General features: G+C 43.5%; 1 protein-coding gene across 11 annotated transcripts in view; it reads left to right on the forward strand.

The window, feature by feature from the left end:
* Positions 1-23,954, forward strand: part of PLEKHM3 (pleckstrin homology domain containing M3) — a 126,439-nt gene that overhangs the window by 22,015 nt on the left and 80,470 nt on the right. For all 11 annotated transcript variants that reach the window (XR_012650444.1, XR_012650445.1, XM_075028186.1 and 8 more), the window contains exons 3-5: positions 1,924-2,859; positions 17,395-17,540; positions 23,139-23,332. Coding sequence is in view for 9 of the 11 variants with exons in the window: in XM_075028186.1 (XP_074884287.1) it covers positions 1,924-2,859; positions 17,395-17,540; positions 23,139-23,332 (1,276 nt within the window). In the remaining 2 variants the exon portion in view is untranslated. The remainder of the gene's footprint in view (positions 1-1,923; positions 2,860-17,394; positions 17,541-23,138; positions 23,333-23,954) is intronic.

The raw sequence follows: 23,954 nt of genomic DNA on the forward strand, positions 1-23,954 counted from the left end.
GCCCGGCGTGACTCATGTATGGCTGGTTTTCTGGGGACAAAGAAAATTTACCTTGACTTCGCCTTGGGCTGAGGTTTGTGAAAGGGTTGGTTCCGAAGCACCTGAAGTGCTGAGGCGCTTAGATACGCATCTTTGGGTCTGGGCAGCCTTTACTTTTCATTTTTGGTCATGTCTGCTGGTCCTGAGCCTGATTCTGATAAATGAGCAGAGCTCCTCTCTTGTGAACAGAGCTGTGCAAAATGTTCTGGTCCCGGGTCGTGCTGAAATGTGGTAAGACACTGCTGTCGCTGGGCACAGTTCTCCATTCCCCGTGTCCTGGGTAAGTCTGGGTGCCAGGTGCGGTGCCCGGGTGCTGGCAGCGGGGCTGTTCCGGCCGGTTCCAGCTGGTTCCAGCCGGTTCCGGTGGCCCCACCGCAGGGCACAGGTGGGCCCATCAGCCACAGGTGGGGCCTCCCTGGCAGAGTGCCTTTCAGAAAGGGCAGAGCGCTGCACCAGGGCCTGAGGAGTGAGGGGAAGAAAGCATGAGGAGCAGCCCAGGGTCAGAGGAGAAGGTGCTGCAGGCGCTGGGGCAGGGATTCCTCTGCAGCCCCTGGGCAGACTGTGGTGGAGCAGGTGTCTCCCTGCAGCCACATGCGGCACCCCATGCTGGAGAAGGGGGAGGTTTCCTGAAGGAACTGTGGCCATGGAGCGCTCATGCAGGAACAGGTTTATCCTGAAGGACTGCGGCCCATGGAGAGGACCCACGTTGCAGCAGGGGAAAAGTGTGAGGAGGAAGGAGCAGCAGAGTGGAACTGACTACGACCTCCCATTCCCCTTCCCCCTGTGCTGCTTGGGACGGGGGGAGGTAGAGGGGTTGTGTGTGAAAGCATGAGGTTGAGCCTGGGAAAGAGGGGGTAGGAGGGGAAGGTGTTTTAATTTGCATGTGCTTCTCACTGCCTGTTGTGGTTTAACCCCAGCCTGCAACTAAGCACCATGCAGCCACTCACTCACCTCCCTCACAGTGGGATGGGGGAGAGAATCAGAAGGGTAAAAGTGAGAAAACTCGTGGGGCTGAGATAAAGACAGTTTACTAGGTAAAGCAAAAGCCGTGCACACAAGCAAAGCAAAACAAGGAATTCATTCACTACTTCCCATCAGCAGGCAGGTGTTCAGCCATCTCCAGGAAAGCAGGGCTCCATCACACATAACATTTCTTGGGAAGACAAACGCCATCACACTGAATGTCCCCCTCTTCCTTCTTCCCCCAGCTCTACATGCTGAGCATGACATCATATGGTGTGGAATATCCCTTCAGTCAGTTGGGGTCAGTTGTCCCAGCTGTGTCCCCTCCCAACTTCTTGTGTACCCCCAGCCTACTCACTGGTGGGGTGGGGTGAGAAGCCTTGGCTTTGTGTAAGCACTGCTCAGCAATAACGAAAACATCTCAGTATTATCAACACTCTTTCCAGCACAAATCCAAACCATAGCCCCATACTAGCTACTATGAAGAAAATTAACTCAATCCCAGCTAAAACCAGCACACTGTTGAAATCTATTTTAGTTGGCAATTGATTACTTGATAATACTGTACTCTTCTGGACAAGGTTCTGGGAGACTTGCAAGTGTTTTGTTGCTCTGTCACTATTCTCCTGGATAATCTCAGGAAAATTGCTTTGTTTCCTGTCCCTCTGTTTCCCTGTCTCCTTTTTGTAAAGTGTTTTGGTACCTCTGGGTAAAAAAGTGCAGTATTGTTGTTGGCTCAAAGGTAGAGTCAATGCTTGTGTTTGATAATTATAACCTATTGGGTGAAGGCTATTTCTGTAACCCTATCCTCCACATATATCATGTATGGGTAGGAGAGATGTATAAGCTGGAATGACGTAGCAATTTGAAACGATTATTTAAAAAGAATTAATGGTAATGTTCTCATTTTGTTTCCTCCAGAACACAGGTCAATGTTCCCAAATATTCTGAAGAAGGGATACTTAGAAATTAGAAGAGACAATGACAGCTACTGGCAAACCTGTTATGCTGAGCTCTCCCCATACAAACTGTACCTGTATTGCTTGGACAGCAGTGGCAACCAGACTCTTCCCACCGTGTATCCACTCATGCATTTTCAAAGGGTCACTGTTACTGGTTGCATCGAAACCAAGGTGGTGGACGCTGTCCTGTCAGACAACTCGCAGCTACAGCTGAAGGCAGAGTCTTCATGGGAGGCTCTGGACTGGGGACAGAAACTCTGGGAAGTGGTGCGTGCTTCTGTGCCTGCTTTCACGAGACAGCAGGAGAAACTGGAGAATGTGCCAAAGCCTGAAAATAATAGTGACCTTTCTCAAACCAATGGATTGTTAGAGAAGCCTATGGAGCTCTTGCTATCCATGAATTTGACTGAAAACACTAAAGAGTACCAAAATATTCTCAAATCAGGGACTCTTTACAGGTTAACTGTCCAGAATAACTGGAAGGCATTTACTTTTGTCTTGAACAGGTCTTATCTCATGGCATTCCAACCGGGTAGGCTTGATGAAGATCCTCTGCTGAGCTACAATGTTGATGTGTGCCTGTCGGTCCAGACAGATACTCAGGATGGCTGTGACTCTTGCTTTCAGGTCATTTTTCCTCAAGATGTCCTCCGCTTGCGTGCAGAGACCCGTCAGAGGGCCCAAGAGTGGATGGAGGCACTGAGAGCAGCAACCAATGCTACTAGAAGTTTAACTCAGAACCCACAGGTCACGCTTAGGAGCAAACCTGGAGATCGACCCTTTGGAAACGATGTTAGAAAGAGCAAACGCCAGTCTGTGACCACCAGTTTCCTGAGCATCCTGACCACGCTGTCTTTAGAGAGAGGGCTCACAGTTCAGAGCTTCAAGTGTGCAGGTAAGCAACCAGGCTGCAGCATCAGCCCCTTCTGCAGGAAGAGAAAATAACTGGGAAAAGCATGTGTGTGTTTTAGCAACACACAGTCATTCCCTGCCTCTCACTATGGCTGTAGTTACTTCAGTGTGTTAGCCTTTCTTTGCTCTCTGTAAAATGTGGAGAGAAGCCTATGGGATACTCAGGGATTCACCTGCATTTGATGAGCAGCGCTGAAACATTAGAACCTGTACATATGTGAGCCAGGCCTGCCTTACAGGGTGACTGAGCTGTTTTCTTGATTCAGGACACTGGAAAGGTGGTCAAGAATCAAAGGGATTTGAATTCTGGATACGATGCAACTTTCCAACTTTGAGCACTTTTGTTTCCTTTTATTACTGTGTCACCTCCAAGTCGTTTTTGGAACTCAGTTTCGGCTCCAGGCCTTCTGGGGAGACTCCTCAAAGCATATATGCTTCCCCAAAACACCGTCATTTGGTGATGTGTGTTCTAGCACTGAGGTTTAGGCATGAGCTCATCTGCTCAGTTCTTCCCTTGAGGCACAGGTGAAAACATGTCCTTAAGCTTCCGCATCTAATTTTAAATTTTAGTTCATTCGACTGCTGACTCTAGTCCTAGGCAAGATCATGATTTTATTCAGTTCAGGAATGAAGTGAAAATAGAGAGGACCCATGTGAATGCAATTCATTGTCCTTTTACTTTAGCACAGGCACCTTTGTGGAGCAAATTTGGGTACCTTGCGCCTAAACTATACTCTCTGGCTGGCTTTAGTTATGCTCACTTAGAAATTGTCAGCTGTATCAAAAACAGCTTTTCTGGAGGGTTTTCCTCTTTTGTTATGGGATCTGTGAGGGTCCTGCCTCTTCCCCACTCTGCTCTGGGGTGGGCGTCTGATATGGAGGTCTCCTGTTGCTCTAGAACCACACATGGGTCGGTGTGGGCCCAGGACCTGCTGGCTGGCCTGAATCCCTTCCAGGGGAGACCTGAGCCCCACAAGTACTGGGTTACCCTCAGAACTGGCTGCTGGTGCAGCTGGGTTTGTCCCTCTCTGGTAGTCACCCATGGGTGCTGTTCCTGCTTACTTCTCCACAGGCACCCACCTGGCAGCCAGAGCATTGTGAAGGTTGGACTCACTGCAGTTAATGATTTGGTCACAGTATTTGGGCTTCTGCCTGAATTCAGTTCTGTTCTTGGCCACAAACTATGTGACTTCATGTCGATTTTTTTCTGGGAGTAATTATGTGCCAGACTACTGAAACTGAAGGTGCCTAGGTCCTATGATAACTCTGATTACCTGAACACTATTTGACAATGGTCATGTCTTACCTTTAAGGGTAGTTGTGAGAGTGAAAACTGCAGGGAGACTTTGGGAATGGGTCAAATAAGTATCCCCAGGATGGATCCAGCCCAGTGTGTTAGCCAGCAGGCAGCCTTGTGAAACTCAAGAAGACAGCAGAATTAACAGCCTCATTTTAAGATAATGTCCCAGATGACATTAGAACTTTATTACTTTGTCCTCATTTCTTTTAATTCAAAGCTCAGTAGAGGAAAATTTTGTGATTTTGCTTCATCGTCTGACTGAGGTCCAGGAGAGTTTCAAGTGAGCGTTTCCAATGACCTCCTCAAAAGTAGGATCATGCCCTGGGACGGCAACAAAATGCACGTCTCCAACGTGAAATAGGTTTTAGTCTTGCATTATGCAGTACAGGAGCAGACTTTTCTGTGGGAAAGGGTGGATTTCCTCTCCAAAACACGGGACGATTCGTCTGCACTCACTCGTGTATTGCCCACAGAAATAAGGTGCTCTCACTGTGTCAGGGTTGCATGGAGTCTTTTCCATGGCTGGCACTTGTAGCTGTTACCACAGGGCAAAGAAATGAATAATTGTAATTATAACTGGGAGAAGCTGGGGAAACTTATCTGGCTCAGAAAAGTTTGTGCTGAGGAGACTTTGGAGGCACACCAGCAAGCTGAGACTCTTTCCTTGTACCTTGCTCCATGCAGGCTGTTTGCGGTGTTCCTCGGCATGGGCTGCTGTTTAACCTAAGGGGCCTGCTGTTGGTAATTACAGCTTGCAGGCATTCAGAGGTTTTCCCCAGGGCTGCTGGGAGGGGTAGGCTTGGAAAAGGATGAGGAGGGGGGAGGAAGAAAAGTTTTGCTGTGAATTCTTCAGCCATTTAGTGCAAATTCCTGTAATTACCGTCTTTGTGTCCTGTCCCAATGGCACATAATACAGCAGAAGCCTTTCCTAATTGAGACCTTACAGGAGGTACAAATCCCTCCTTTGTTCGGCCTGACAAATTAGTGCCAGAAAGTGGCAAGGTCCGAGTGGGAATCAAAGGCAAGCAACACAAAGATGGAACTTAAGGCTACAGTAATAACCCTCTCTAGTCCTGCAGGGGTGGGAGGGAAGGAAAAGTAATGACCAATGAAAAATGAAGGGTTTTTTTGTTATAAATTCCCTTGACATGACAGCACCTCAGGGCTGCTTTATTTATTTAGGAAAAGTGATTAAATAGTAATACAACAGGGCAGACCATTGTCTCTCTAGCTACCCCCCTTCCTACAGACCCCTGCTGCCTTGGCTAATTGATTGACAATGAACCTCTGATAAAGAAGGTTGTTGGGAGGACCTGATGGGGACAGTTTTTTTTTTGTTTTTTTTTTAATTTTCTCTTTGCAGTCTTTGTGGGGTTCCCCTCCCCGATTTTTTTCTGTTTGAAATGCCCTCTGCATCCCCCTTTCCTTTTCTCCCTCAGTAAAAGCTTTTCAAGGGACTGCTCCCAGACAAACAGCTGATACTTACAAGCAGGTAGGGAAAAATGCGAATGTCTGTGCCTCGCTATTGACAAGTTTATCTTGGAGTCTGACTAGCACTTTTCAACTCCTGATACAAGCCAGGGCGGTGGTGTCAGATGTAGTCATGGGGCAGGGGTGACAAACTGTTGATACACTGGAGTCAGAAGGGCAGCTTGAAAAGTTTTCTTTTGCTTGATTAGCAGATACAAAAGCTTTTCCCCACATTTCTAACTGCAGTCTTAACTGCAGAGGGCAGGGCATTATTTCTCACAATTTACCAAAATGAACGAATAGGCCACTAATTAATAGTGGAGAGGCATGTTTTTTAATAAACACTTTTACCTTTGCTGCCATTATTTATATTTTTGGTTCAGAACAGCAATACATTTTCGAATGTGGGGTTAACTAGAAACTGCTGGCACTGGTATGGCAGCCTCCTCAGTCCTTTGCATGTTCGTATAACTGCAGGCTTATCTTGCCCTGTTGCTGGGGTACATCAGTGTTCCTGTGGGACGTGTTTGGGGCCCTGAGCAAGAGTGACATTTGTGAGTGTCAATCTGCTCAGGTGAGACTTTGGGGGGACCTGCCCCTTGTCTTCAGATGGATATGAACCAGAAGTTGGTTACAAGTCCAAGCTGGTAAATATCAGGTTTCATGATTTGTTCTTTAATATGTAGAAAATGAGAGACACGCATCATGTTAGGATGATCTGTTGGACTGTGTGTGCATTATTATTTTTTATGTCTTTATTTCACCTGGATTCAAGAGAAATCCCCAGATGGTTTATGTTACAAATTTGGGATGAGGTGGCTTCCACCAGAGCATGTGTTTGGCAAGTGCAGCATGTTGTGGAGAGTGGTAGCTGGTTGTGAGTACTTCAGTGGCTGTCTTGTCTCCCTGCTGGGCCATCTATGGGCTCCTGGGGAAAGGCAGGCATTTCTCCTGGAGGAACCCACCTGGAGGTCTGTAAGGAGCAAATGTCCTCAGCTGCCCTTCACTATTGCTATTCCCTTGGCATGTGCCTTCAGGTTTCCATAGATGGGGAAGACAAACGGCCTCTGCCCTTACCTCCTGTCTTTGCATAGCTCCTGTTCTTTTGATGTCTCTCTCTTCCTCTTGACCTTTTTTTTTTCCTCTCCCTGCCCTTTATTAAAACAAACATTTTTTCAGGGAAGTCAGTTGTGCCTGCCAGGAACTCTTGTTGCTTAGACCGCAAGTCCTAATGAGTGTGGGAGTTTCTGCCTTCTGCAAAATGTACTCTACACCCTTTTATTTGTCTGTGTGGCTTTACTTGCTCCTCTTCTGGGGTGTCTTCTGTCTTTTCCTCCCTGCTTTCTCCATTTCTCCTTACTTGCCAAAAGGATAAATACTGCTATTAGGGCTCCTCTGACTCAGCTGGCTAAGCTGAACGCTAGGTGCAGAGAAGCCAAGGTTCGAAAATAGTCTATTTCCTGAGCTTGCAGCCATGTCAAATTGAGCAGCAGGTGGAAAGCTGTTGACTTTCAAGGAATCATTCTGCCTCTAGTGCTGCGATCATGTGTGTAGATGGGGGACAGTGCAGTGCAATATGCCCAGCTTGTGCAGCCTCTGCTCTAGCTCACCCCACTGGTCTGAAACCAGGCCCTAGTGCAGTAAAAGTAAAGTCGCCCCCACCCCCCCCACCCCCAAGTAAGTATTTTCCTAATAGCTTGTGATTTAAAAAAAAAAGGGAAAAAAAATAGCCAGGTGTGATGTTGACTTTGTTCAACTTCTCAAAAAGCCATATGGTTGAAACTTCTCAAATCCAGATAGTTGAAAAGCATGGGTGCTCCTTCCTTGAATTTAGCAAATACTTTGTGAACTGTCATCACACCCAGCACCTATTTGTAGCATGTCACTGAAATAAAAATACTAGGGGACAAATCTTAGCAAATGTAGCACAATAATAAAATACTAGAAGGTCCTTTGGAAGGTTGTCAGCGCTCTTGTCACATTTTTAGTCCCAAATAACAACTGTTCTTGCCTGTCCAGGGCTTTTAGGATTGTGCTTTCTACGTGCTGTATATATTTTGTGCTTGGTTTCATTTTGATTGATCTCTTTGTTCCAAGACTTCAGCAGCTTTTTGCCTTCCCTGTATTTGAGACTCTGTAAAATCCCCTGAGAATGTGTTTTGCACTGTAAAGGTTTTATTGTTGAAGTATCTTCACTTTAGACCACAGTCTTCCATTCTTGTATGTGACTTTCAGGCCCTATTTCTATTGATTCAAAAGTAAAACTTCCACTGCTAACAGTGGTATTTCTAAACTCTTATTCTTTGCTAGCCAAAACCAGCTGAGCAGAAAAAGCATTGTCCATGTCTAAATTACTATTTGGAAAACACACGATGTCTAAACAAGGCCACTGACTTGTTGGGAGGAGTGGGGGGAAGGTTTCCAGACAAGGGTGACTTGAATTTGTGTAGCAAGTAGTACTTTATTTGCAGTGGACCTACATGTTTCAAAACACAAGGCTGCTGCTCCACAGTGCTTTGCCATGTGACAGCTCTGGTTTGAGGAAAGATTAGAAGATACAGCATGGTATCTCTTCTACTTGCTTGAGTTGATTAAACCTATTATCAGTGATCACTTATGATCACAGAAGCCATTTAAGCTTCAGTAGTACGGTGAGTGAGCTCTTCAATCCAGTTTTAAGATGGCTTGACTAGAGGAAATGGCAGTGAAAACTATTAGCTTTGTCTAAGCTGGTAGAAATTAGGTCCTTCATCTTCCTGAGATTTGGCTGGCACCTTCTCAGAGTGAGATTTTCCCCTTCGTAGGACTTGGTTTGGAGTTGGCCTGCTGCTGCCCAGAAGGGCAGTTTAGATGAGTACTTGGCCAGTTCAGTGCCTGCCCTGCACCCTGCTGTGCACTTTGCAACCCTCAGCTGGTGTTTTACTGACGACTTTGCCTCAGCCCTGCAGGTGGAACAGCTGGTACAAATGTCTTGGCTGATGAATCTACATATTCCTCCTGGCAGGCTTAAAGGGTGCCTGTGCTGCCTGTATGGGGATAGGTGACTCCATTGCTCTAATCTGCCTCTCTGAACAACTCTGCAGGTTTTCAGTATGTTCTTTTTTTTTCTTCTTTTTTTCCATCACAAATAAAATATTTGTGCTTATTTCTTTTGCTGTTATGAGCTCAATTCTGCTGTGTGTGAGCATGTCTCTACTCTCAGCTTAGGCTCTGTGTTTGTCCTTGGCTATGCCTTGTTTCTTCCTGGCTTGTGGGTGCTAAGTATTTGTTCCACTGCCCCCAAAGAACTCTTGGTTGCTCAGGGATTCTTTTGGTCCATTTATTGTGTGAAGCCAGTCTTGAATCTTCTGGCGTGAAGTTTAAAGAAGAGAGTGCCAGAAACAGGGAGTCTAAATGTCCAAGTCTCACCTTTGTTGCGATGGAAAAAGCTGCATCTGGACAAAAGGAAGTGTTTTCAGACCCAAAAACTCCCAACACATGCAAACGCACACACAAATACACATCCAGTTCTTCTCTGGAGAACCCAGAGGTTCCTCATGAATTGCATTACAAGAGACAGCTTGCTTTGTTGGGCTAGCATCTTTTAAATCAGTCAAGCCAGCTTTTGCTAATAAAGGCCTTGCCTTCACAGAAAGGCACAGGCAGGGTATATCCACAAAACACCATTGCTGCAGTTGCAGTTTGTACCAGATCCCCAAGCTGGTTTGGGACATGACTGTTAATTTAGTTTCCTAAGAAAACAATGCTTATGTTATAATGCTGTTTGCTCACAGTTTTAGCCCTGCCCCATAAGATTTGAATTTACCTGACTGTTGTAACAAAATTTGACAGAGGAGAAGAGGTAGCAAAGATGTGGGAATCTTAAAGGTTTCACAGAAGCTGGCATCATAGGGAGTCCCTCTTAATGCTGCTCTGGAAAAAAGCCTACGATGTGCACTGTGCGTTTGCTTGGCACCAGAGCGTCCACGCAGGTGTGCAGCCTTGAGGGACAAATATAGAAAGAAAATGGCTGCTTTAGGTCCACTACTGCAGAACTAGGGCATTTGTGTGTGTGTTGGCAGGGGTCCTCTCCTTCTGTCATGTGCCAAAGTAGTGTATTATTGGCAAAACTAATACATGTGTATCAGATCAGAGGAATGTAAAAGAAGTTACAGAACAAACCACAGGCCAACTAGTGGGAAGGTTTCAGGTTCAGAGTCTGGCCTTCTGCAATGTCAATAGACTCTGATACATACCTGTGCTGGGTAAACCTGAATAGTGCATATGCCCGAGGTAGTGCTGTGGTAGTGATGTGTGACCAAGAAGAAATTTAGCCAAATAGCATTGGCCAAAAATATATAACCACACTTACTGCACAGTTGTTCCTCATGTTAAAAGGAGGTACAAAATCAGCTGTGTATTCAAACAGAAGTAGAGCTGATTATTTCTAGGTGTGTTAATAGCTGCTGTATCAAAGAAATGAAACATAGCAAACCAGGTAGCCTTCAGTGTAAGCAAATGAGTGAGCAGTGCAAGGGTAAGTGGTCTTCAAACTAACTGCAGAGCAGAAATGAAAACTGAGTGAAGTAGAGACTCTTTTTGCTAAATGACCTGGCCACAGCTCAGGATGCTGGCACCAGTGTTTGCTCTGATCACACAAATGGCTGGCCTGCTCTTTGCTCTGTTCTCTTGTTTACCTTCTCAGTATATAAAACCAAGCATGAGTGTAATCAACTGTAGGAATGGGAATACCGTTATTAATTATGCTCAAATTATCTACTTACTCCTAGCTGGCAGACTTCAAGAGCTGGCCCAGAGAGTGTGTTCAGTTCCCATCCCTGACTAAAGAGTTGGTGAATTACTAAATCCTGCCAATAAGTCATTCCATGGAAGCTCCCATTCCCTTCTGTCAGGCAGTGCTTCACAGTCTCAGCAAAGTGCTGGATACTGCGGAGAATAATCCTGTAAGGGTATGGGGGAAAGAATAACAAATTAGCTTGAGGTATATGGTATTCTTCCTCAGAGCTGTTGTCCTGGGAATGGGGAGAACGGAGTTGCAAGGATGCTCTGGGAGAATGCAAGCTGGCTATGCGTTGAAGGATTCGCAAACTATAACTGTAGGTGAAGCATGTCTTCATAGCTGTTTGTAACTCCCTCAGAGCAAGTTCTCTGGGAAGAATGGCATCTCAGCCCTTCTCAGCATTTGACACTAAAGGTAAAAGAACCTATGTTCTGGTGAAATTCAAGTGGGGACATCCAAGCAAATAAAAAGCTTGTTTCCAAAAGTATAGTTTTGTTGCAGCCATTTGACACACAGCTAGTATTTTTTGGTCCTGATTTATTGACGAAATGTTGTTCTTCACTTATATATACAAAGTGCAAGCTTACACTTTGACATTTATGTTTTTTCAGTGTTCCATTTGCAGGCTTAACTACTATTACTTTTATTGGGAAGGCAGAATTTAGCTGTGTAACCTGCAGCATGCTTGTATGCTATCTTCTACAAAGGATAAGTATAATACAAACATGCAGAATGTTGTGTGTGCGTTTATATGCTATCACCTGGCTTGTTTCCACCAGTGATTTTTTTTTTTCTTGATTGTTCATCTTCTTGGAGAGGGTCACAGCTCTGTGTGTTCAGCATGACTGACGTAAAGGGTGTTGTTTACTTCACCTACTCCTGGCAGTCTAAATATTGGATGTCTATGCTAATCCAGTCTTCACTGATTGGAAGAAAGCCTGGGTACCTAGGGGATGATTCCTCTCATCTGCCTAGGAGAGATGCTCTGCGGCAGTGTGCCTGTGAGTAGGATGGGATGGGTCACTTTCTGGAGTGGCTTCTCTTCCCAGCCCAGGCTAGAGCCTGTAGTCAGCAAGCCTAGACTGGGTAGGCTAAGTTAGCTGAGCTGGATTGTGTGAAATAGGAAAGACAGGGCTATGCATTGTATCTTCAAATGGCACTAATGAAGATGGGAAGGCTGTTAATTTAGGGCTTAGTCCTGAGCTCCAGCTAATAGTCAAGGTTTCCATTGACTCAGAATGGTTGGTCCATCCTTTGGAGTCTATTTAAAAAAAAAAAAAAAAAAAAAAGAGTCTGGGAGTTGGGGACTAGTGAACCCTTCCTTCTGGAGAAGCTGATCTAGACTATAACTAAAGTGAGATTTGTACGTTGCTGACATAAATAGTGTGGGATTTATATGTTGCTTAGTTAATCGTAACTGGATAGGGTCAAACCCACGTGGCTTCAATGGGGAAAATTTTCTGCCTTTAATCTGTTACAGTTTTGTTGGTTTGGGTTTTTTTTGTTTTTTTTTTTTTGTTTTGTTTTGTTTTTTTTTGTTTGTTTTTTTGTTTTTTTGTTTTTTTTTAAGTCCATAAGCAGCTCACAAAAAAATAGGCAAGGTGAGTAAAGTGTCAGACTTTGCTTGGAGGTTTATGAGTTTTTGATTGTTTCTTTAGGAAGAGAATTGCTTCGGAAAAAAGTAGTGCTGGGAAAAGGACAAAGTATAATGCAAATTTAAACCTGTGTAGGCATGAGGGAGAAATGAGCTTGATTGTTAGTGTGTCTTCCTTGTGAGCTTGAGTTTTCCCATGGTGGAGTGAATTGTGGAATAGATGCACAGAAACATGAGGCCAGCAGCTGAAGTAATTCTCGCCTTTTCTTTCTGTTTGTGCTGAGCAGCTAGAGCAATGTTGTATGCCTGATCTAACACTGAAAATTTTTTTGCTGTGCTCCTGTTTAGTCTGCTTTATGGCTTTATCAAGCTGAAAGCCTTTTGAAGTCTGTGGGTTATTTTCTTTTCTTCATGTTGTATGTTGTTTCTAAATGAATTAGCTTCTAAGCTAATCTGTCACAGATTTAATTATGGTACACAATCATGGGGGAGTTGCTTTTTCCTGATACTAAGCAGGGAACTTTATTGCATAAGGAAAACAGTTGTGTACTTAATTCTAGTTTGGTCTTCCACTTTCTCTGTTTCACTGTGGAGCTTTTCTTGCTAAATCTTGCTAAAAGATTAAAGAAAAAGGTATCTGGATAAAAAGAACAGTTGTGTGTGTCTTCCTTGACCATAAGAGTATGCAACACCCTGAAAGTGGCAGAAATGGTGTTTTCCACACTATGCAGAAGAATTGTATTCAAGTGTCTTGGATTCCTCCTCCATACTATCCTCACTACCACCTTAAGTCAAGGAGAGAGACTTGTTACAACTTTTTAAACCTGATCTTCCTGTACTTGTTTCTTCCCAAAGTCTTAACGCTTGGAGATGAGCCTCTTGATGTTGATATTCCTGCTCTGCTCACAGACATGTTGTTGAGAGAGGTTCATCTGTGCCCAGTAGCGCTTTCTTGCTGCTATTTTTTTCTAACCCCTATTTTCTTTGCTTGATTCCAAGGCTGTTTTGTTATATTTTCTGTGATGAAAGGTTTGGGATTACTCCTTCCCTCACTTTGCTAACAGTATACCTACAGCTATACTTCTTCCCTCTGTAGCTTGCTCTATAACATCCTTTAGGTAGGGGTGATTTGGAGTAATAGTAAATATCACCGTATTCTCTTTGCTCTAGGCTTAGGGTTTTCCAGACCTTTGTATAGATGTTATATGGATAATATTCTGTGTTGAGCATTAGAAATAGGTGATAGAGGCTTGGTGAGAGTTATGCTGCTTTTTCCCCCCATCCTGTGGAAGGTGCTTTCTCTAGCTATAGGCAAGTCAGTGTTTTCTCTGCAAACATTAAATGGTCCTTCTTCCACCCTAAACTGTTTGTTGAGTTGTGTTACCAATCTCTGAGGTGGTCAGCTACATCTGACTATCTTGCTCAGATAGCGAGGGGTGCTCAAGAGTTTAAAGCCAGGAGTCAGTACTAGCTTTGCTTCTGGTAAACATGATGGCAGGTTTATGTACCTGAATGTCCAGGTGCAGGATTTCCAAGGGCATTAAGCCACAAGCTATTCTATCCTCCTCTTCTTTCTCTCTCACTCTTGCTTTATTTTTTCCCATCTTAGAAAAACAAAGTAGCATAAGTGGTCTATGCCACAGAAATATGTTTGTCACACTACATCACTTTGAACTGCATAACATCAAAGAGAATCAGTGCTTTGATAACTTGATTTGAAAGGACTGTAGAAATAGCCATCATTATGAATCACAACAGATAGGAGTGGGAAAGATAGATGGTGATTTTCAAACAGCAAAGCTTGTAAGGTAAGGGAAAATGTAAGGTAGGTGCCAGTGCCATATTCTCATCTAAAATACCCTGACCTTACAACTGTTATGTAGCTTTGCAGAATATGATTTACTTGAGGATATGAAGAGGAATGATAAATACTCTGTAAAAATGTGTTTCTGAGGAACAAGGAAACAAACGTGGGCTCAGAGAAGGGCTGGAATAAGGGAGAAAGCAATGCATGCATGCTGCTTGGGTAGGAAGTTCTTCTACTTTTTCCACCTTATAAAACTACCCTTCCTGAAGGGAAAGGCATCCAAGATTGCTTGCTGAGACACTCCTCACCCCAGAGACCTTCAGTTCTTATGGTCTGGAGATAGGGAGGAGGAGGGAAGCCCCCCCCCAGCACTTTTGTGCTTTGATATTTCTCTCCTGAGGAAACTCTCCGTGGACTGGAGTGAGTGTCTGGCTCTAGGAGGTTGCAAGGAATCAGGCCTTAAAATGGTGACTTCTAAACCGCAAATGTTTAGTTTAGGGTGATGGCAATTCAAATTGGAGTTTAGCTTATTCTTGTCTTCAGTCTAATAGATAGCAGTTTAAGCATTAAGACAAACTAGCAGCCTGTGGAGTGGCAGGGAGTGCACAGTGGCAGTTAGGTGAAATCAGTGTGTCCTTTCCCATCCTCATCCTCCAGACGAGTAAGTGTTGGCTAGTGTGGAATGTTTATGAAGGTTTCAATGGCATTGAGTTAGGAGACTGCAGTCTCATTCAGACACAGCTTTACCACCAGTACTTCATCAGCTGGTCCAAACACATTGAGCTAGAAAATACTACATATTATTTAGCAGTCTCTGTTTCACCCAGTGTGAGGTGATGGCTGTGTGTAATGAAAGCTGAAGTTGGAGCCAGTTTGAGGCAGATGCTTCAGTGCTTTTCAGCGATAGGAAATTCAGAGACAACTAGTGAGGAGAAAAAATCAGACTTCACTTCTTTTAGCAAGGCTGGCACAGGAGAATGTGCTGTACTGAGCATTGCCAACACAAACATCCTATTTGAGGGCTTGTTCCCATTTAGTTTGGTAATGCTCTCTTTCATAGATTCCTTCATCTTGCTCCATGAGGGGAGGAGTGGGCATACTTCTCTGTTTCCTTTACAGTGGGGCAAGATTTACCTCTGTTGGGCTTTTAAAAGCATGGGCTCCATAGCAACAGTGTGAGTACCTTCTGCAAGTATCTTCTAAGGCTACTAGTCAGGCAAATGTCATGTCAGATGAATAGGAATGGTATTTCATGTCTTGTCAGCTGTTCAAAACCTTTACTTTTATGTATGAATGCATTTTAAAAATTGAAAGAACAGTTCTATATGTACTACGGAGCACTGATACTGAGCTTACTACTAGGTGTGTCTGCTGACTTCATCCGTAACAGCATAGTGGAGGAGGACTGTGTGGAAACTCTTTTAACTGACTAGTCAAGAAGCTGCTTTTGGAAAAAAAGAAAAGAACAGGAAAGGAAAGATGGGAAAATGTGTGCTTTGCACTGAGAGAAATATGAAGTTTTTGGCTCCTAAGTTCTGATCCCAAGTCACAGTCATACGTCATCTTTTTTTGTAACACACTGCTGAATTACTTGAATTGACTTTACCCTTATAAAAGGCATACCTGCATTCTTTCTGCCCTAAAAATACTGCTTTGCAAAAAGTTCTGCTAATATTTGCCATACAGAAATTATTTCTACAATGATAGTAGTTTACAGTCATGTTTGGGTTTTCTGTTTGATTAGCTAAGATGAGATCACATTTTTGCATTATGTATGTTGAGTTATACCACTTGAGATATATGTTTATACTTATGCTCTGATCTTATGAATGGTAAAGGAGGAGATATTAACATAAATATCTCTTTCATCAACTGACCTGTTTATATGTTTGCCTTTTTCAAGAAACTGCACATCCTCACTTAAAAACAAAAGGGGAGAGGAGGGGGGAGAGAGGGAGATGGAGAGAGGACATGTCCCACACTGATTCACTTGATAGTGTGTATTGCAGAGAATCAATGGCCAAATGGCTCTGGAGTGTGAAAGAGGAGGAAGTGAACTGATTGTGTTGGTCAGGTTATTCTAATTATTTTGATTAGAGCAGAGGGGACATGGTAGCATCAGCTAATGGAGAGAAGGAGGAGTTCGATTTGTACCTCAAGTAGTTGAGCTGCAATCTCTCCTCAAATCAGGATAACTTCTACTGGGGAAAAAAGATTACTTCAGTGGGAGAAGTTACATAATTACACTAAAAAATATCAGTTATACTGACAAAACCAGTCAGTCAGTTCACTTCTGCCTGAAAAACTCTGTTTAATGAATACTTTTGCTGTGAAAGTGATGTACAAGGTTTCTGCTAATCAGCATTACTAACCAGCTCCAGCAGAGACTGAGCATATGGCACATGCCTGAGTGTGGGTCTGGTGCTAATTGTATTGGTAGCTGTAAATGTCATACGGGGATACTAGTATTGGAAGGAAAAGCAGAAATACCATCACGTGTGCTGTTTCAAAGAGATCTTAGTAGCAACCACAGACATCCCATTACATCTTATCCAAACATTTTTAGTCTTGCTTCCTGAGCAGGTTGTTTAATGTGACTGTGCTGTCTGTCTTCAACCCTCCACTCTAATATTATTTGAATCTGCTGGCTTGTTTTAGTTACAGTTGAGAGAAAGACAGAGGTGTCAAATACATTGAGTTTCTATGTGTTTTGTGAAAACAGGTGGTCAGGCAAAGGAGAGCTCTGCCTTAGTTCTTTCCAACTAAAGCAGCAGCTTTTGAATACATTGTTTTACCCCAGCGACTCCCCATAAGAGGGCATGGGAAGAGGCAAGGGATCCAGCTGACAAAAAAGTATCAGGCAGACCTCAGACCTTGTAAGACACGTGGTAATCCAATTGTAAGGAAAATAAAAAAACAACACCTGCAGGAAACTGAGCTGTGTCACTACTGCTAGTCAAGGACTACTCGTTCTTAATGTGACTTCTGCTCACAGTTATTTTTCATGGTCTGACTGTGGTTTGCCTTGGCTGTGCTAGGTCTGTGGCTGAATCTTACCTGCCAAGTCAGCATCCCTTCTGGCTGTCAGCAGGAGCTGGCTTGTGCTCCTCCAGGCAGCCAATGCTGGCCCATTCTGTTGTGGGGAAAATGGGAGCTGTCTGAAGCAAGCACACAGTGCTTCTGTGATCTGCTGTTTTCTGTCTAAGCTTCAGGTCATGGTTTTCAGATGGCCATGGCTTTTAAGTGCCCAGTGTCTCAAAGCTGGTCTTCTGCCTTTGTTTCTTTAGAAGTGCTAAGTATCCTTAGTGCTAAGTATCCTTTGACGGCTCTCTGAACTCTTTGTCATAGATGCCCAAGTTAGTGTATGCTTGTTCAACGCTAGTCCAAGAATACTGATATTTATTCCCCTATTATTTAGGGAATGAGAAATGGCTTATTGGTAAAATAAAAAAATAAAATTTAAAAAGGGTCTCAGATGGGGGAATAATTACTTTTCTTACAGCATCCTGAGTGTGTACCTCTGGCATGGTGTACAAACCCAGACTTTTTCCCCTCTCTCTTCTCCAGGCTGTCAGCGCTCCATAGGCTTGTCCAATGGGAAAGCCAAGGTGTGCAGCTACAGTGGATGGTATTACTGCAGCACCTGCCATGTGGATGACAGCTTCCTCATCCCTGCACGGCTGGTTCATAACTGGGACACTTCCAAATACAAGGTAATCTCCCTGCAGGTTGGCTTGCTAGCAGGTGAACTGAATTGCTCTTTAGACAGAAACACAGACATTGCAACTGTTGAAGGTTACAGTTATTGACTGCTAGTACTGTCTTTGTCCATCTTGTCAGAATGAGCCACGCTCTCTCAACAAGACATGTTTTCATCACAATTTCCTTAGCCAGGCCTAAGGGGTTCCGCCACAGGAGCAGCCATGCTCCTCTTTCTTGGTGGCATCTTTTCCATCATTGCTTATCTGGTTGTTCAAGAGACAGGGAGGGGCAACAGTGAAACCTCCCTTTTAGCCCTAATCTTTGCAGTTATTGGGCCTTTGAGGACTACCTGTTCCGTAAGCACTAGGGACTACGGACTGGCACTGCTTGGTGATGGATGCTAAATAGTGGAAATGCCCACCGTAAACTGGCATATCCAAACATGGTGTTTGCAAGGCCCACTATGTCCTATCTCTTGGCACGAATATTTCGAGGACACTAGAAGGACGTTGCTATAGCACTTATTTGGACCAGGCAGCGGAAAGTAACATAAAGAGAAAATTCTACAGTTGTTCATTTGCCACACAAGCAGCTTTTCTAAAACTTCTGTAATCTGCTATTTGCTGCTGCCTTGGTGGCTGGTTGCTAGATAAGAGCAACTGATTACATGCCTCAAAGCATTATGCCAGCAAACACAGTAGCAGTGTTGTTTTGCCATCTCAGGGAGCATATGCTGAAACAATAACTAACTCATAAGGAATCCAGACCATGCTAGAGCCTCAGACCTAGCAGCCACTGTTAGGAGAGGCTGTTTGATGTTTTGTGTCTGCAAATATTATTATTATGGGCTATTTGAAAAGGAAAAAAATAACCAGTAACTGCCCTATTAGAGGAAAAGCAGCTCTCTTGAAGAAGAAATTTGTCAGAAGGGGAGATTATTAAAAGGTAGCCAGAGCCTGCCATCAGGAAAATGATAGTCTTGCATGATGAAATGCAAGATTCTTCAGAATTACAAAGCTCCTATGTGTGGAGACAAAAACACCTCCCTTTCCTAGAAGCTAGGACTAAATATTTAAGAGTTCTTTCTTGGGATGCTTTACCAAGGACTAAACTTGCTAGCCCATGGTAGTATAGGTAGCTGTGATGAGGGGCAAGTGGATGGTAAGGCAAAGACCTCCTATCAAGCTGTCAGTAATACTGCCAAGCAAATAAACTGTTTTGTTTTCTAAACCTGCAGGGTAAAAACTATGCTCTGTTTTCTGTGGTCTTGGTATAGGCAGCTGAGGCACAAAAGGAAATGGGACTTTCAAGCTTAAGCATTCGTTGAAAACTTAGTCTACTGTAATCTCACTATAATAATGAGAAGTTATCAATTTGCACTTTTTGTAGACAGGCAGAACAGCTGTGAGGTGGGTTGGGAGCACAAGCAAATTCTGTGCAGGTACTTTACCAGTCTCTGTGCCAAAATGCTCAGAGAGGTGGATTTAAGAAAGGACCAGCATCCCTTAGGTAGGAAAACATTACAACATCCCCAACTGTTAGAGCAGAAGCTAAGGCAGGGAAGGAAGGTGAAGAGGACATCATGTGCCACAGTGGCAGTGTGACAATTGAGCTGTGATCACTGTTTGGATCTCCTCAACTCCATCCCATCCATGGCATAAAATAACAAGTAGTTCTTGTTACTTTTGTGAAATCTTTGGGATATTCCCCTTTCTGTTCAATTCTGTATACATGTGCTTTTATTTCTGTCCCTGCTATGCCTCCATGGGAACTAAGCAGTACTTTTCTGAGGCAGCTTACATAATTGCCTGCACTTTTACATCTGCATCTCCTTTCTCCATTCAGAGATAAAGTCTGATGTTTATTTCTTCTGTATCATCTAGAAAGCAACTTAGTGCTGGCTGCTGCACTTCATAGTTATAATGAAACTGCATGATTCCTTAGTGGCATATTGATTAAATGTGTTGATTTGGCAAAGACAGATATCTTGTCCCACTTCCTTGAGGTGATTTTGGTAGTACTGATTTTCTTTGGGCTCATTTTAAAAGGAAGGTAACTCAATTTGTCAGCTTTTCACCTCCCATAATTGGCCAGTGTGCCCACACTAAGCTGTGTAGCAACATCTTAAAATGAAGCTAAACAAGAGAACTTCTCCTACATGCACAGCCCAGCTCCTCACAGGTAGCGCAGCAATGCCTGAAAGTGCAGCTTCTGTGGGGGTGACTTGCTACTGGCTGGACTCATCGCATACCCCAGAGAGGTCCTGCAGGAAATAAGCACATACCACGTTTGATGGTCAGAACTGAAAGAGGGCTTCAGTCTTCAAAAGCTTCTGTGTTTCACACAGTCTGAAATGTGCCTGTCAGTCCACCAAATGGAAACAAAGTGAATGAGGGTTTGAAAACCTTCACTCCTCACTACCACCTTTTCCCTGCCTCTGCAGGGGTTTCTGGGGTCTGTCCCGTCTGTCTCTGGCAAAGCAAGCACCAAGAGGTACTCTAGGACACCAGCTTTTATGATAATACAATGTAATTGGGCGTGTTTCCCTTCTATGTTTCATGTACTCCTAGGTATCTGAGCAGCAGCTGTAAAGGAAACTTGCATCAATGAAGTAAGTTTTGCAAATGGAGGGGTTCTTGTCTGCTTTTGGCAAGACGGGTCATGAAAAAACAGAACTGGTAGAAATCTGTGGAGCTGTGTCTTCCCATACCCAGGATCTTGAAAAACAACAATGCACTTAACACCTGAAAGCTCATAGGTAGGAAAAGAAAAATCCCCTCGACTGCAGTAAAAGCTCTTTGAAAGGACTTGGCAGTTAGGCATGTTTCTTCTGTCATAACCAAAGCAGCAGTTCAGTCCCCAGGTTCACTGTTTTTTCCAGTCTCCCTACTGTTTTCGTATTTGTGTTTTTCATGTGTTTGTGTGAAGGGAAAAGAAAAGAGGCAATCTTGTGAACATCCTGTCTTCTTTTTACTTAGGCCAACTGTTTTCACTGTTTGCATGCAAAACCCAGTAAGTATTGCTGTTCGGTTCAGGTGGCTTCCAGCCTGTGCAAAATGCCAGACAAACACAGCAGGAAATGAACTCCCTGTGCCAGAAGGCTTCAAGGGAGGCTGACTTCTGGTAAATTGAATTCTGAACTGTAAGTTTGCAGCCTCTAGAAGAGAAAGGTCTGGAAATGTTAGCATCCATCCTTGTATGACATTTAAAGCTAAAACCCTGTTGCACTTTGCATCTTCTTACTCCTTCTGGCTTATTTAATAGGATTGTCTAGTCTGCCCAGTAAAACTGGGGGACTGTGAGTATGCTAGTCATGTACTAGAATATTGGCTGGTAGCAAGCTGAATTATAATGACTGCCTGATCCTTCCCATTATAAGACTGCATTTCAGCTTCTTGTAACTTTGCTATGGTTAGCAAGGTAGGTTAATGTTTTACATGACCTGTGTGCCTGTGTCAGGCGTGCAGAGTGAACCGACACCTACCTGTCAGCCAGTGATGCTGGACAAAGCTACTTCTCCTGCAATCAACACTCTGCAGGTACTTTGTATTGGCAAAAAGAGAGAAAGGTTTGCTTTGCTCCTCTCTCCTCAAAGGCTTCATTCAGACCATGCAGCACCAGAGTCACACAATAATACTTCGTCATCATAGTGCACATGTATTGCAGAGTCACTCAGGTGACCTCAATTCTGGCATTTTTTTGTTTCTGTGCTCTTAATGTTGCAGCCTCAGGAGGGCTGCCCCATACAGGGTAGAAGTGTGCACAGACATGGGTGTAGTACTTAGACAGTAATCGCCCTCTGGTTCCTGAGACAGTAGGGCAGGTGGATGAGGAGCCCATCACTTCAGCAGGGGTTTAAGGCAAGGAAGTAAGTCTACAAAGAACACTGGGCACCAGGTCCTCCTGATCAGAGGTGCTAGTAGCTGTATCAAGCATTCATGTGCCTCCTAGGGAATCACTGAATATGTGCCTTAATTTGTCCATTGGTGGAAGAGGAATAATATTTACTATAGATACAGCAGTTGTCAGGGGATTGCTGAGATATTAGAGCCAAATAGTTTAATGATTGTAAAAGCAGGTTGTTTAACTGCAGTCTCTTTTGTGCACTGCAGTTAGCATGTCTAATAAAACATCAACATTGCTAGTGTTAGAAAACTTGACATATTTGGGGTTTGTAGAGTTTTGTTCTACAAAATCCAAGTTGCCAACACAGCATGTTACCTGTGCTTCCATTCAGACAGCACAATTCCTTGTACTTGCCTTATTTAAAAAAAAAAAAAAAAAAAGAAAATAAATTAGTGGGATGTCTAATACAAATAGGTGAGATATTTAGTACAGCTTCAGGACCTGGGGAACCTGTGGAGTTATGGTCTACTGTATTTAAAATTACACATTGTGTTATCTGTGTAGCTATTGGTGGGAAGGTTGGCTTTCGCGTTATTTCTTATATCTTTATTATGCGTTGTGAAAGGGTTACATTTGGGGCTAGCTTTCCCTCTAAGTAGCTAGTGACTCCTATAGCCAGTAACTTGTGCTGGTTTTGGAAGTGGTGCTATTTATAAAGACATATATTGCTTTTTCCTACTTCCTACCTTACAGCACCAGAAGGGAAATAACATCTTAAATCTCAAGAGGCTATGGTGTGCCCTTTCTCCTTTTGTTAGCCTAATTCATCCCTCCCTCGACTCAGTGTAAACAGTGATTTAAAGGTCCAGGAGGACTAATTGACTTGTGGAAGGAATAGTATTTCTACAGCACAGTTTCAAGTGATTTGCAGCTCATTTCAGGTAATCCCATCTTCTCTTTTCCAGCTGTGATAAAATGCAGGAGTAAGGAATGAGAGGGAATTTGGCCTTCTTGCCTCAGAAACAGTAGTATCTTTTCTAGTGGGAACCTAAGTCCCATTAATTTATCAAGATTACAGTAGCTCTTTGCAGGTGGAGATAGAGCACTATCATGAAAAAGGCATAAGAAAAATTTCTTGCAGATGAAACATTGTGAGTAATACCAGTAAAATTCAACTTTATTTGTATTTAAAAAAACCCTGCAACTTGATAGATGTGCTTCTGATTATTTTCTTTTTACATAATTTTAACCATACTGGCTGAGCATGAAGGAAATGGGAGTAGTACTTTGCACTGGAGTTCTGTACCCTGGGATAGTACAATGTGATTGGATTTGCAGTGTGTATGTTTCGTTTTCTAATGTTGTGCTTTGGCACTTACCTAAGCACTTGCTTCTTGCCAAAAAGAAAGCAGCGCACAAACAGAAAAATATTAACAGGGAAGAAACTTGGTATTCAGTTTTTAGGCTTGAAAAACATCTAGTAAGCTATGTTACCCTGCAGTGAAAACATGTGTGGCTGCAAATACTGCTGTACTTCGGGTAAATAAGGAATTATCTGATACACTCAACTTTGATGGGCTTGATGAAGTTTGACTTGGCTATAAGCAGAGACAATTGGATCTCTCTCAGCTCTGTCTTCATCTGTAATTGGTAACAGAGTAAGTTTTCAGATGCAGAGAATAGCTGACAGATCATGGAGGGGAAGATTTAGTTAAAAAAAGTTGGGAGGAAAGCCTAGCTAAACTGGTTGCTTTATTTTTCAGGTATCAAAGCAAGCCAAAGAGTTCCTGGAATATGTTTATGAGGAGCCATTGATTGATATCCAGCAGGAAAATCCCATGTTGTACAAGCATGTTGAACCTCTGGCAACTGTTGGTCGCCTGAGACAGCAGCTAAAATCTCTCCGAGCCTATTTGTTCAGCTGCAGAGCAGCAGTGGCTGAAGATCTGCGTAGAAGGTAAGAACCACAGACAACATACAGTACAAGGATGTAGTGTCCTTGTCATGTTGCTTTTCTCCTTTTTTCTTTTTTTTTTTTTTTTTTTTTTTTTGTCTTGCAATCTTATTCTGAACGCGTTACCCATTTAGAAAGATGTTTGTGCTTGCATCTGACTTCCCTGGGCAGCTGGGTTATCTACTGCCAAAGAAAATGGTTTTATAGGGTCTGAGTATCTGAAGTTGTTCTTCACAACTATTAGCGCAGGGGTCACATGTTGTGGTGAGCATCTTTTACTCCTCCATGGGGTCTCTGGCTGTGCATGAGTATTTTCAGTCAGGTGTGATACCTCATGCTCCCTGCCGTGGCATCACAACGTGGTAGCAACTGTTGGGACCTTTGAAACACCTCACAGTATGGCAAAACATGAGGGAGGCCAGAGTCAACCACCTGTCCAGCGCTTCTGCCCTCTTCTGTGATATGATCTCACACAAAGGCAGAGGCCAGATGTAGTCCCCTGGCACATGACCCAGCATGTGATTTATGTGACACCAGAGTAGTTGTGCTCTTGCTCAGCCACTATCTTTTCCATCCATGATGTGGCTGTGCTCAGTGTTCTGTTCATTGGAAAACACATGGTCAC

The sequence above is a fragment of the Buteo buteo genome, chromosome 5 (genome assembly GCF_964188355.1).
Source record: "Buteo buteo chromosome 5, bButBut1.hap1.1, whole genome shotgun sequence".
In the NCBI taxonomy this organism is placed as follows: Eukaryota; Metazoa; Chordata; class Aves; order Accipitriformes; family Accipitridae; genus Buteo; species Buteo buteo.